The sequence below is a fragment of the Vigna unguiculata genome, chromosome 9 (assembly GCF_004118075.2).
Source record: "Vigna unguiculata cultivar IT97K-499-35 chromosome 9, ASM411807v1, whole genome shotgun sequence".
Lineage (NCBI taxonomy): Eukaryota > Viridiplantae > Streptophyta > Magnoliopsida > Fabales > Fabaceae > Vigna > Vigna unguiculata.
In genome coordinates this window covers 33786344-33799872 of record NC_040287.1, presented here as the reverse complement: position 1 = coordinate 33799872, position 13529 = coordinate 33786344, and the positions used below count along the sequence as shown (strand labels likewise).

Below are 13529 nucleotides of genomic sequence, written 5' to 3'. Positions count from 1 at the left end.
GACCGCTTCTTTTACTACATTACGTGACATTCAACGTGGTAGAGGAACATGGGTTTTTTATTTTGTTTTATCAAAAGAGAAATGATGTTTTGATAAGAAAACTTTGACAATATTTGACAAAGTTTATGTGACACCTATTTTTTTGTTTTTAATATGCATATTATTATCCATTTCAAAAACCTGACCCACGTTTCAAAATTTTTCATTCAAATGAAGACTCAATCCTACTTTGTTCTCTCTTAAGTCTACCATCCCTAATTCCCCTCTCTGCTTCTTCCTTATTCCCCGCACCTCTCCCCATCGTAGCTAATAAGCAATTCTGGTTACTTCTTCATTTCTCTAACATTCACTCAATTTATCAACCCTAACATTCATTGGATTCACTGGTTGCAACAATGCTGAAGTTTCTAACATCACTCTCAACCATCTTATATATTGGTGGTGAGTATTGCAATCTCTTTTGTTCAATGGTCACTTTTGATCATTTTAAAATATACTTATTGGTTGCAATTTTATCTTCAATTTTGAAGGATTTATTCTTTTATTTTTGTTGACATCTGAACTTAATAGTTTTATTTAAGCTGTAATAACAAAATGTTTTAGTTAGTTAAAATATAAAAAAGAAATAGATAAAATTAAGGATTGAATTAACATTATTGTATTTATGCTTTCAATTTTTGTTTTGTATGTTTGAAGCTTGTTAAGTATGAAATTAGAATGTAAAGAAAGAATTGAAGTAAGATTTTAATTTATGTTTAAATTAAACCAATTCATAAACGACATTAGCAGTGGATTTACACTTTTGATTTTGAATTGGGAAGTTGGTTGGAACGAATTCATTGCAGTTTAAACTATTAAGAAGAACTGAATAATGGTTTCCAACCACTTAATGCTTTATTCGGTAGACACAATCTACTATTTGTGGTTTAAAACTTAACTCTCAAGAATGAGCACTCAAGTCAGATGGAAAAACTTAAACTTAAACTTAAACAACATTAGATTAATTTGTCTTCTTATTTTATTTATTCTTATGGAAGTATTTCTTCAAAACTTTATCGAAATAAAATCTTTGTTCTGTTTGAGAATGGTTATTGTATGCTGAATTGGTTTTACATGGAAAAACATACACAGAATGCAGATCTCCTTTGTCGATGGGTTTATGGTTCATGCAATTCTATAACGAAGATGATTTCACTTTGCCCAATATTAAAGAGTCTAAAGTTTACAATGTTTTCAAGGATTTGTTAGCTGTAAATTGGGGTGAGCTTTCAAATTTTATTGTTAATGATGTTAAGAATGTGTTGCTAGAAACACTAATTACAAAGTTGATAAGGAGGTTCTAGAGTATGTGCTCTCGGTAGCAAAAGCTGTTGAAGACGTTAGTGGGATTCTAGTCAACTTTGTTAGATTGAAATGATGATTTAAGCAAAGAAAGGGAGGTTGAATTGGCTGTTTAAAACTTTTTCGAAAGCATAAAACCCATTTTGATTGAATTAAATAGACAATGAAATTCGAATACAAAAGTTGCAGACCAGTACACTTTCAATCGGACAAAAAATAAAATAATAGACTATTTTGTTCTTGAACTATGAAGCAGTCGATTGAAATTTCAAATCAATCGGCTAAAATCTTAGGAATTTATGCAGAATACAGAATTCACAGATTTAACTCAAACAACAAACTTTTACATGCAAGACTTGTTCTAATCAATATTTCTAACAGGTGTGCAACCTCATATTACACAAGAACACATTAAAGCACAACAAATAATGAATTACTTAATTTTCTTGAGTTTTTAAAGTGATTCAAAGTGAGTGAGATGAAGGAAAGAGAATTGCACAATTGTTTTTATACTAGTTCACTCAATCACAAAGCTACATCCAGTTTACCAGGACAACCTGAGCCTGGTTTCAACTTTATTCACAAGTTTTACAAATCACACACAAAGATTACACATTTTAACAAAGAAACTCACAATATTTTTGACTCACACAAAAATCTAGACTAACACCCTGCAAGAATCACACTTACAAACTTGAAATCACATCAGACAAACAACCAGAGGCACAAGAACTACAAAACCTAATGGTGGCTCTCCCTAGCCAACCATACATGTGTTCTTCAAGCTAATCCTAAGCCAAAATGCCTCTACGATCAACCAAGATCTTCAATCAACACGTTGCAATTGTGTGTTGTAGAGAGAGATAGAGTTTTCCAATGATGAATGACAATATTTCGTGCTAAAAAACTCAAAATTGTACCTTTACTCTCGAAAACGCGGCTTATATAGTTTGGTTTAAGTAAAATCAGTTGGTTGAATTTTTTGTACAATCTGTTAATTTCCCTTGACTTAAGTGAAATAAGTCAATTGAAAAATAATTCAATTGATTGAATACATTCATACCAAAAACTATATACAACAAGCCTTTTAACCTGTTAAAACTCATTTCAACACATTAAAAAGGACACACTACGGTTAACAAGACATCTAACTTATGTCATATAGCCTACCAACATGATATAACAACTAATCATTACATTTAACACATAATTTCCAGATTTAATACACTAGAAACACAATCTTCAAGTGGATCTTCATCAATCTTCAACAAACACAAGAGATCTTCATTCACTTGGCTTTATCAAATACTTTCTTAAAGCTTACTTGTGCCAACAAGCTTGAAACTGGAATGATGATTTTGGCACTACTTTTTTGGTTCAAATTTCTTTAGTGATTATAGTAGTTTACTAAAATTTATGTTTTTATTTGTAATTGGTGAGTTAGCAAAGAGGAACAATGTAATTGATGGAAGGCAATCGTTGGTTCCAAGCTACTTGACTCAACAAATCATAAAATGTTTTATTTGTAATAATGTTTCATTTAATAAAAATTTGGGTTAGGCAGCTAACATGATTTCAATTTCTTTTTTAGTAGTGTTATTAATCAAAAAGTTGGTTTAGGCTAGTCACATGATTTCAATTTTAAAAAAAAACAACTAATTTTTTTTTCAAGAACTAGGTATCAAACATAAGTTCATTATGTGTCAAACGGGGTTACAATTTTTGAACACTTATATGTAAGTTTTCGGGTAACATGCATGAACAACCACAAATGATGACATGGTTAGTTTTATTTTAGATAGTACTATTAAAACAAATTAGATTAAGTTGTTCACATTATTTCAATTTTTTTTAAAAGAAAGTAAATATTTTTCAAGAATTAAGTATTAAACATAAATTCATTATGTGGCAAACGAAGTTACAATTTTTGCACACTTATCTGTTGCAAGATTTAGTTAACATGCATTAACACAAATGTTGACATGATTAATTTTATTTTGAGTAGTATTATTAATAAAAAATTTGGGTAATGTTGTTCAGATGGTTTCAATTTTTTTTAAATCACCAAATGTGTTTAAAAAATTAAGTACCAAACAAAGTTATAATTTTGGCACATTTATGTGTAGGTTTTAGTTAACATGCATGAACACTCAAATAATAACATGGTTAATTTTATTTTGAGTATGATTATCAATAAAAAAATTGGGTTAGGTTGTTCACATGGTTTTAATTTTTTATAAGAAAAAAAAACGTGTCCCAAGAATTAAGTACCCAACATAAATTCACTATGTGGCAAATAGAGTTACAATTTTCCCACACTTATATGCAAGTTTTAGTTAACATGCATTAACACTCACATATGTTGACATTATTAATTTTATTTTGAGTAATATTATTAATAAAAAAAAAATTGGAAAAGGCTGTTCACATGGTTTCAATTTTTTTTAAATCACCAAATGTGTTCAAAGAATTAAGTACCAAACATAAATTCATCATGTGGCAAATGAGATTATACTTTTTGCACACTTATGTGTAGGTTTTAGGTTAAGATGTATGAACACTCGCACATGATAACGTGATTAATTTTATTTTGAGTAGTATTATTAATAACAACACTAGGTAAACTTGTTCACACATTTTTTTTTAAATCACCAAATGTGTTAAAAAAATTAAGTGACAAATATAAATTCATTATGTAACAAAGTTATAGTTTTTGCACATTATGCGTAGGTTTTAGGCTAACATACATGAACATTCACAAATGATGGTGTGGTTAAATTTATTTTGAGCACTATTTTTAATAAAAACTTGGATAAGTTTGTTCACATGGTTTCAATTTTTTTTTAAATCATTAAATTTATTCAAAAAATTAAGTACCAAATATACATTCAATATGTGGCAAACAAAGTTATAGTTTTGGCACATTATGAGTATGTTTTAGGTTAACATGTACGAACACTCAAATAAGACAGTTAATTTTATTTTGAGTGTGATTATTAGTAGAAAAACAAGTAACGATTTAGAAAATCGTATATACATTTTTATTTATCAATACCTGTGTTACAAAATTAATAACCTTTTACATTGTTCAAATAAACATAATAACGTTGTGTTACAAGTTATATATTAACTTCTTCTAATATGATATAAATTATAAGATTATAATAATATTTTTTTTTATAAAAAAACTAATTTAATTTTGCTAAAATATTTGTATAGTATTATTAAATGATGATATATAGAAAAATTTGTAAATACACAAAAAAAAAAGAACTAATTAAAGTTAATGATACAAATTCTCAAAAACAACTTTCTTTAGATAATTTCTTCTATTTTAGTTTTTGGAGAAAATCAAATTTGTTGTTAGAACTAACTGCCGACTAACTATCTATTAAATCCCCACCTACGTTAAAGTTTTTTTTAAAAAAAAAAGAAGAAAAAAAAACTCATATGCGTGCAGAATGTTGGAGGAACAAGTAATCAAATCTGTTGTTAGAAATAAATGTGAACTCAAGATTCGTTAAGTGTCAACCCACAATACATTTTTTGCACAACAATAAGTCTTGTTGGGAATCCCAAATCATGATCATCTAATAGGATAGACCATAAATCTGTTTAGTAAGCCCAAACATGTTGGGCTTGATTGAACACTTAGTTTAAGTCTTATTTCACAAGTAAAAAAAATAAGATGTTAGAACTAATTGCCGACTCTAGGTCCATTATGTGTCAACCCACGATACACTTTTTTTCAAGAAATTGCAGAACCAAAGTTGGAGTTAGTTACAACTAGTAGCCTTTAACCATCGTAACTTTTTTTTCTTCAGAACTCTACTAATTTTATATAGCTACCCTATCTCTAAAATAAGACACATAATGTATAAAACTCTAAGGAGTGAAACCAATTAGTTTCAACAATTGGAAATAAAGTTATAAAAGTTTTACATATAAATTTTGAATAATTAATACACTACCATAATTTAATTTGTTGTCATAATTAGGAAACAACCTTCAGTTATAGATCATGATCAACATCGTGAGTTATACAAGAAAACAAAGATTATAAAATAAAGGCGAAATTGGTACACTTATTAGCACCACTTGTCTGAAACAGTAACCACAAGTTCTAGTTCTAGATTATATAAGAAAAGACAAACTTATGAAAAATTATGAACATATAATCTGTGCAGATACATAACTTTCCTTTTTCTATACAAAATAAAGGCTGCCATGTTTCTTAGTAAAAGGGCATAACAACTACCAAGTGTGAAGTTGGCAAAACAAAATGCAGAATGGTACTAATCTCACCACGCAAGTGTTAGTTTCACGTCACACATGAATGCAAGTCTAGTGAGACTCAAATATGCATAGGCACTTTCGTGCTACAGTACAAAGGAATATTGAGAATTTTAAAATGTACCAAAGCATGTTAGGTAATAGTGCATACTAATTTAATATAGTTGTACATAATCAGCCAAGTTAAAAACACTTATTATAATTTTTAAATCTCAGACTAAATTAATGTACAAATAATGTAAAACACTGTATTAAGTAAATCTCAGAATAAATCGGTAATAATCAACCAAATATGGCACTATATTAATGTACAAATAATGTAAAACACTTAAATTAGATTATTTCTAAATTAATGTACATTTTTTATTACTTACATTAGTCGAAACTCATCTTCTATGAAAGAGAAAGAGTATTTTTTGAAACATTTATCGCAACTTATTGATATTCAAGCTTTCAGTGTTGTTGGATCTCATTTTCAATACACTGAGTGATGAGATGCCTCTAGTCAAGGGACCTACAACAAGATCCATGGTTAGGAGAATACAAGAGGAATGAGTCTCAAAAGCGCATGCAAGGACCAAGATGAACTTCAAATGGGTCAAGGAAGATATGGAGATCTAGCCTAAGACTCTTTGCTTGTAAATTAGATTAGGATTTATTTTTGGGCTTTGTATTTTGGGCCCAGTAGAATAAGATTTTCTTTGGGCCATGTATTGGGCCTTTAGAAGAAATTGGGCTTTAGAAAGTAATTTGGACCAAAAAGGGAATTGGGTTTTAAAATGGGCTTGAATTGGTGTGCATGAGCTAGAGAGATCTAGAAGCTTCATGTTTGCTCTCCAAGGTTCTCAAATGAGCGTCCCATGGCATGGAAAGTGTGACTTGCTTAGGTGGCAAGTCACACTTCCTATATGCTCTCTTTTGGCTCCAAAATTTCATTTTCTAGACTCCTTTTTTCCTCCACTTTTTGGAGACTCCTTGGTCTCCTTTTAGCCTATAAATAGAAGGCTTAAGACATGTAAAATTAAGCTTGAAATTGAGTAATGAATTGCTACCCAAATTTGAGCACAAATCTCTTTTGAGCTCACCTTAGAGTAAATTGTTCTCTAGTTTTCTCTAGTCTTCTTCCTTAGGAGTTGACCTTACCTCTTAAGAATCCTTTCACCTACACCAAACCAAACACCTTAAACTTCTTTCCTTCATGCTTCTGCGTCCAACATCATCCATGGAGCTTCCATTCTTCATGCAACTTCAATGGAGACAAGGAGAAGCCATCATGTGGTATCATGAGCCTTGGTTGCTCTTGGTTTTAGTGAATTAAGTGCTTCTTCTTCTATTCTTTTTAATTCCATGATGTTCACTTCTTCTCCTACTTGCCTTGTTGTTTTTGTTTCGTTTATTTTGTGTGTTCATGTCTTCTTTTTTTGGTTCAATTCATTTGTTTCATCTTGAACCTCCATGTGTGTTCTTTAGGTGTTTTTTATGTTTTTTACCGATTGCTTTTCATTTTGCTTGAGTATTTCTTGATTTTTGTTCGGTTATATCTTGTTGTTCTTGAGTTTATTTTGATTTTAAGATCCATATGTTTTGTCTAGAGTCATGTTTAGTCCATATATGTCATTACTTCCTTCTTTACCTTTTCAATTTGCTTTGAATTTGTTAGTCATGTGTTGTTGATTTTTTTTTTAGATTTGAGTGCAATTTTTAATTCCTAAAAATGAACACTCTACTCTCTCTTGGAGCCTTGGAAATGAACATTCACATCTAGATAACCTTAGTTATCTTAATGTCTAGTGGGAATTTTCCTTGTGCTTGCTTAACCTCAACATAAACCACACTAAATTTCCTTTCAATTAATTATGCTTTGGTGCTTTTTCATTTCTGTTTTTGAGTTCAGATTTCTATTTAGATCTTAGCAATGTCTTAGAGTCAATTTCCTTTGTGTTTCATTACGTTTCATGATCTTTTTTTGATTCCTTTAAGTTTCTTTCTCCTTTGTGCTTTTTGTTTCCATTAAAATGCAAATGATCAAGCATAGTGTGGTGGTGATTCTAATTTGTGGTGGAAACTAGCTGCTACAAGAGCTATAAAAAAAGTGCACAAAAAGAATACAAGCAAGTGCCAAAAAGAATCAAAAGAAAATATCAAAAGAAAGTGGCAAAAGAATTACACTAGAATCACTACCATCACTTGAGTTTGAGAGCATTATTTTGTGTATTTTACTGCTGTTCTAGTTTTCTGACCAGTCTGCACACTCTCTATATTTGATTTATCATAAAAAGTTGCCCGATAAAAATCCATATCTGATTTTTACCTATTTTAGCTAAGACGTAGATGAAAAAATGAAAAAAAAATATCATTGAAAAATGTTGAGAAATAAAAAAATGATAAATAGTTGAAGTAGAGGCTAAAATTCAGGTTTCTGGACTAATAGTAAGTGAAAAATCAAATTCCAGTGCAATTTTCTAGCTTATTTTGGTTATTTTTCATCCATTCTAGTTCAATTCATTAGGTAATTCATTTGAGTACTTATCTATATTCTTTACCTTATTTCTAGTTTGTCATTTCCTTGTTAATCCTTTGAGTTTGTCTTGGCATTATTCACTTTGGTTTAACAATTATAATTTTGTGCTTTTCTCGCTTTACTTCTTGACCTCTTTTAGTTTGGTTTCTATACTTGGTGCATACTTCTTTTTGGAGGTGATCTAACTTTCCTAAGGTAGCATCCTAGGAGGTGGAGTACCTAGTCCCGAAAGAGAATCCTCTTTGGTGAGAACAAGAGGAAGTGCAAGAGTGAAACACTTATGAGGACCAAGCCAATAATACTAAAGCTGAGAAGATCTTTATATTTTTTGCACTTTGATTGTATTCAATTTGAGTTGAAAAATTGTAATGCTTTCATACTTGTGTTCACGACGTAGTTAGGTGTCTTGGGGGAGTCTTAGGTACTCAATCCTATCTCTTAACTAGAACCTCTTCTATAGATTAGTGAAGCGCTTTTAGTGGTGCAGTTTAAACGTTCCAAGTGCCTTCTACTTTTACCGAAACTTAGCCTACATATAGCTTCTAATATTCTTATTTTTAATTTTCTTGTTTGATAGCTTAGTGTATGTCAACTTAGTCTTTGAATTAATTTCATCTAAGAAGTTTTGTACAAAAGTTTCAAGTTCCCTTGGCTAGGAAAGACTTGGAATGTAAGAAATCCAAGTGATTCATCTAGGGGTGTCAAAACGGGCCAGCCCGGCCCGTTTTGACCCGGCCCGATTTTGGCCCGTATTAAACGGGCCGGGCTGGCCCGACATGGTAAAACGGGCTACATTTTTGGGCCCAACCCGCGGGCTGGCGGGCTGGCCCGCCAGTTTTTTCTGATCTGTATAATTTTTGGCCCAATCAGTCAGATTTTAATTTTGAATTTTTTCACATCTGTACAACAACAATGATCTATTATCACAACACAAAATCAGTCAGATTCTCACTTTTCTTACTACAAGAGGATTCTTTAAGTTTTACACTATCATCCATATCCTCTTCAACTACATCAACATTCTCAGACTCAGTACACACATTTTCAGTTTCATGATCTTTACTTGGAGGAGGATTAGAATTAGACTCATGCTCATCCATGATATTAAATCTGATTCACTAAATCCTAATACAAACAAAACAAATAGAACCACAAATAATGTTCAGCTTTAAAAGTGATTCAAAAAATCAAATACATGTCACTAAAAAATCAAATTCGACAAAATTCAGCAAGATCAACCTCCATACACATTATTAGTCACTCAAATAACCGAGTCACTCAAATCAGGGCTTGTACAACAACATAACACCATCAATAGACATATGAATATGGAATTCCTTAAAAAGATAGTAAATAATTCATCAAAACAGCAAGGGTGGTGAATAACAGAAAATCAAAACAGCAAGGGTGGTGAATAATTCATCAAAACAGCAACACAATTACACCATTATACAACAGTCCAGTCCAACACATGGTTACCTGAATATTGCTCCAATCCAAATAAGCGGCAGCAGCTACGCAAATTGAAATTGGGGAAGATTTAACGATGAACATCCATTAACGGCAGCAGCAACAGCAATTACGATTCATGATTCACAGAATGGGTCGTGGTGGTCGGAAATCACAAAATCAGAAATTTAGGATTAACAAAATTGGGAATTTAGGTTACAAATCGGGTGAAATGGAACCACAACTCAAATTAGGAACATACTTGTCTTCGCGGTGGTCGTGGCGGTCGGAATCGTCTGCCAATCGCAGTCCGACGGTGGCTCCGCTGTTTTCGCGGTGGTCGTGGACGCTGTTTTCTCCAAATAGCGAACGCCGTGGTGGATGTCAAGGTGGAGGAGAAGAGAAGCGGGTATGGTTAGCGACGACGACGTGGTGGCCTGTGTGTTTCGCGGTGGCCAGCGGCGACGTAGCCAGGGCAGACAATGGAAATCGGAGAGAGAGAGTGCGCGGAGGGAGAGATTGGGTGGGTGGGTGGGGAGCGCAAACAGAGAGACAGTGAGTGAGGGGTGGCCTGTGTGTTTGGCGGTGGCCAGCGGCGACGTAGCGAGCGCAGGAAATCGGAGAGAGAGAGTGCGCGGAGGGAGAGATTGGGTGGGTGGGTGGGGAGCGTAAACAGAGAGACAGTGAGTGAGGGTGAGGGATGCTGAAATATGCACGTGGGTGGGATATTTTTAATTAACTGGTACGGGCCGCGGCTGGCCCGTTTTGGCCCACGGGTTGGCCCGACGGGCCAGCAGGCTTGACGGGCCGGGCTGTATGGGGTTGGCGGGTTGAATTTCTTGACCCGAACCATGTTTTTTTTGTCGGGCTGGCGGGCCGGTCCGTCGGGCCCAGCCCATTTTGCCATCCCTAAACATACAACAACAAAAAAACCAACCCTTAAAATGCAACCATTCACATATGCATAAACATCAATCAATAAACCCACATATCATCAATAAACCTATGCAAATATATTAGGAGTTTGTGGAGTTACCAAGTTGTTTCATAGACCACTAGAATGCCAGAAAAAGGGACCAACTTCTTCACTCTTGTTGTTTACACCACAACCACCGCTCCAACATTGCAGTGCCACCGCTCCAACACTATAACGACCTTGTTTTTTCAGTTGGTCTCCCACCACCACGCCTTCACTTGGGAAGATCAAAACATCTGCAAAATAGGGCATTCAATGGGGGCTTAATCAGTTGGGAAAACCAATTTCTTCAATTGATAAACCTAATCAAATATGAGTTATTGAAACTCACTAGCTCATTTCACTATGAACGTGAGAAAACTTCGAAGCCACCAACACTCTTTCGGTGTCCACCAGCCACCACCTCCAACATCGAAGCCACGAACACGAACCCACCACGTCTTCAGGGCGAAAACTCGATAGCTCCATCGCGTCTTCAGCGCCGAACCCACCACATCTTCAAAAACAACGCCTTCACTTTGACTTTGATATCTCAAGCTCCACGTCTTTAGGGCAAAAGTGAGTATTTGGGCTGAGAGCAAATTGAAGAAGAAAGGCAACTCTATCGGTTTGCGAATTGGTCAATGATACTTTGTGGAGAGGGATTAGATGGCAACAAATGAAAATTGAGAGAGAGGAAGAGTTAAGCGCGAGAGATGAACTTGAAAATGAAAATGAAGAGGGAAGTTGAAAATGAAATTGGGAAAGTGAAATTGTCAGCTACTTCTTTCTCTTGGCGTCGGCCATCCGACACATACGATATAAAATAATAGCTTTTAGAATTAGGGCAATCCATCTCACAATGAAATAAATATTTTTTTCTTTTTATTATTATATTGTGTCGGCTAACCGACCTCTATATTTATAAAATTAATACTATTTTTTGTTCTATCTCACATTACTTTAATTTTTTATTTATTTCTCTTCATATTGCGTCGGTTAGCCGACAAACAAAATTTTGTTATATTTTTTTAATATCTGTAGCTTCCCCAGTACCACGCTAATATTAAACTAATTTAATTCTTTTATTATTATTTTAAAAATTAAATAGAAGCGTCATTTAGCCGACACTTATGCAAGATAAAATAGTGTCCCATCACCCTTGCTAAGAAAATGATATCATTTTTTATTTAATTTTTTGTTCATGTTGATCAATTAGCGTCCCTAAGCGGATGCTAATGTAAAAATTTTGCGTGAACTAACCAACGCTAAGCCTGATATCTTATTTTGTGTCTATTTTATGTCCGTTCTGGGTCATTTTTATGGACTCTAATAGCTTCCAAAAATAAGCCGACGGTAATATTTGGACTCTAACTCAATATATTCTGGTAGTGGCTGCATAACTTCATGAGGTTGTAGTTTTCACAAAAAATAATTAAATAATTTTTTTTCATAATTTTAAATTTAGTATATTAAGCAAAAAAAAATTACAAACTATCCACGATGTATTACCGATGTATTACTAACATTCTCTCTTTCTTTCCTCATAAATATGTGAACATCCATAGAAGCAACCAAGTAAAGTCTGTGCTTCCCTTTTCGCATGTACCGGATAATCTAGTAAGGATTTGATGGATTAGACTAAAGGTTGATATGGATTAGACTAAATTTAGACTCGGACGGGACTTGCTTAATAACATATACGGATCAAGCAGGCCCGACGACCATAAGAGGTTATGGTCGTCGGGCCTAAAGATATAAACGGGCTAGGCGGGCCCGAAAAATCGAACGAGTCAATCAGGCCCAACGATTCGAAAAATTCGAGTGAGCCTAATGACCCGACGAGCCAGGTGGGCCCGAAGACCCGAACGAGTCAAACAGGCTCGAAGACCCGAGCAAGCCAGGCGGGCCCGATGTCCCGAATGGGTGAAGCGAGCTCGAAGAATCGAACGGATCAAGCGAGCCCAATGACCCGAACGGGTAAGGCGGACCCAAAAACCTAAACGGGTCAGGCGGACCCGAACACCTGAACAAGTCAGGCGAACCCGAACACCTGAACGAGTCAGGCGAACCCGAAGACCTGAACGGGCCAGGCAGGCCCAATGACCAAAACAGGTTAGGCAGGTCCAAAGACTCGAACGGGTCAAATAGGCCCAAAGACCGGAACGGTTCAAGCAGGCCCAAAGACCCGAACTGGCAAAACGTGCCAGATGACCAGAACGGGCCAGGCAAGCTCGAAGAACAGAACAGGCTAGCCGGGTCCGATGACCTGAACAGGCCCGGCGGGGCCGATGACCTGAACAAGCCCGACGGGCCCGATTACCCAGACAAGCCTGACGACCTGGATGGGCCTGACGATCCGGACAAACCTGATTACTTGGATGACCCAGACAGACTCGACGACCCGGACGAGCCCGACGCCCCGGATGGGCCCCATGACATGAACAAGGTCGGCGGGCCCGATGACCCAGACAAGCCCGACGACCTGGATGGGCCTGACGATCCAGACGAACCTAATGACTCGAACGACCCAGACGAGCCCGACGACCCGGACGAGCCGACGAGCCCGACTCCCCAAACAGGCCCGATGACCCGGACGATCTGAATGGGCCGGACGGACCTAGACGGGCCGAAGACCCGGACAGGCCCGACGATCTGGACAAGCCGGACAACCAAGACGTGTCTGATGACCCGAACGAGCCTTACGACCTACACAGGCCTACGACCCGGATGGCACGACGACACGGACGTGCCCAATGACTCGGACGGGCCTTACGACCCGGAAGGGCCCAACGTCCCGTTCGTGTCATCGGGTTTGTCCGGGTCATAAGGCCTGTGTAGGTCGTCGGGCCCGTCTGGTTAGTCGAGCCTATTCGGGTCGTCGAGCCCGTCTGGGTCGTCGGGCCTGTCTGGGTTGTCCGGGTCGTCAGGCCCGTCTGGGTCATCGGGCCCATCTGGGTCGTCCGGGTT

The 13529-nt window shown here is 35.9% G+C and overlaps 1 protein-coding gene across 1 annotated transcript; it reads right to left on the bottom strand.

Annotated features, from left to right (window-relative positions):
- Positions 1-9301: 9301 nt before the first annotated feature.
- LOC114163675 lies at positions 9302-11048 on the bottom strand. Its single transcript, XM_028047970.1, has 3 exons — positions 10925-11048; positions 9867-10307; positions 9302-9770 (listed from the first exon to the last, which is right to left on the bottom strand). Exons 1-3 carry the CDS (start codon positions 11046-11048, stop codon positions 9742-9744), a joined length of 594 nt encoding a protein of 197 aa, XP_027903771.1. The 3' UTR covers positions 9302-9741.
- Between the last annotated feature and the right edge of the window lie 2481 nt (positions 11049-13529).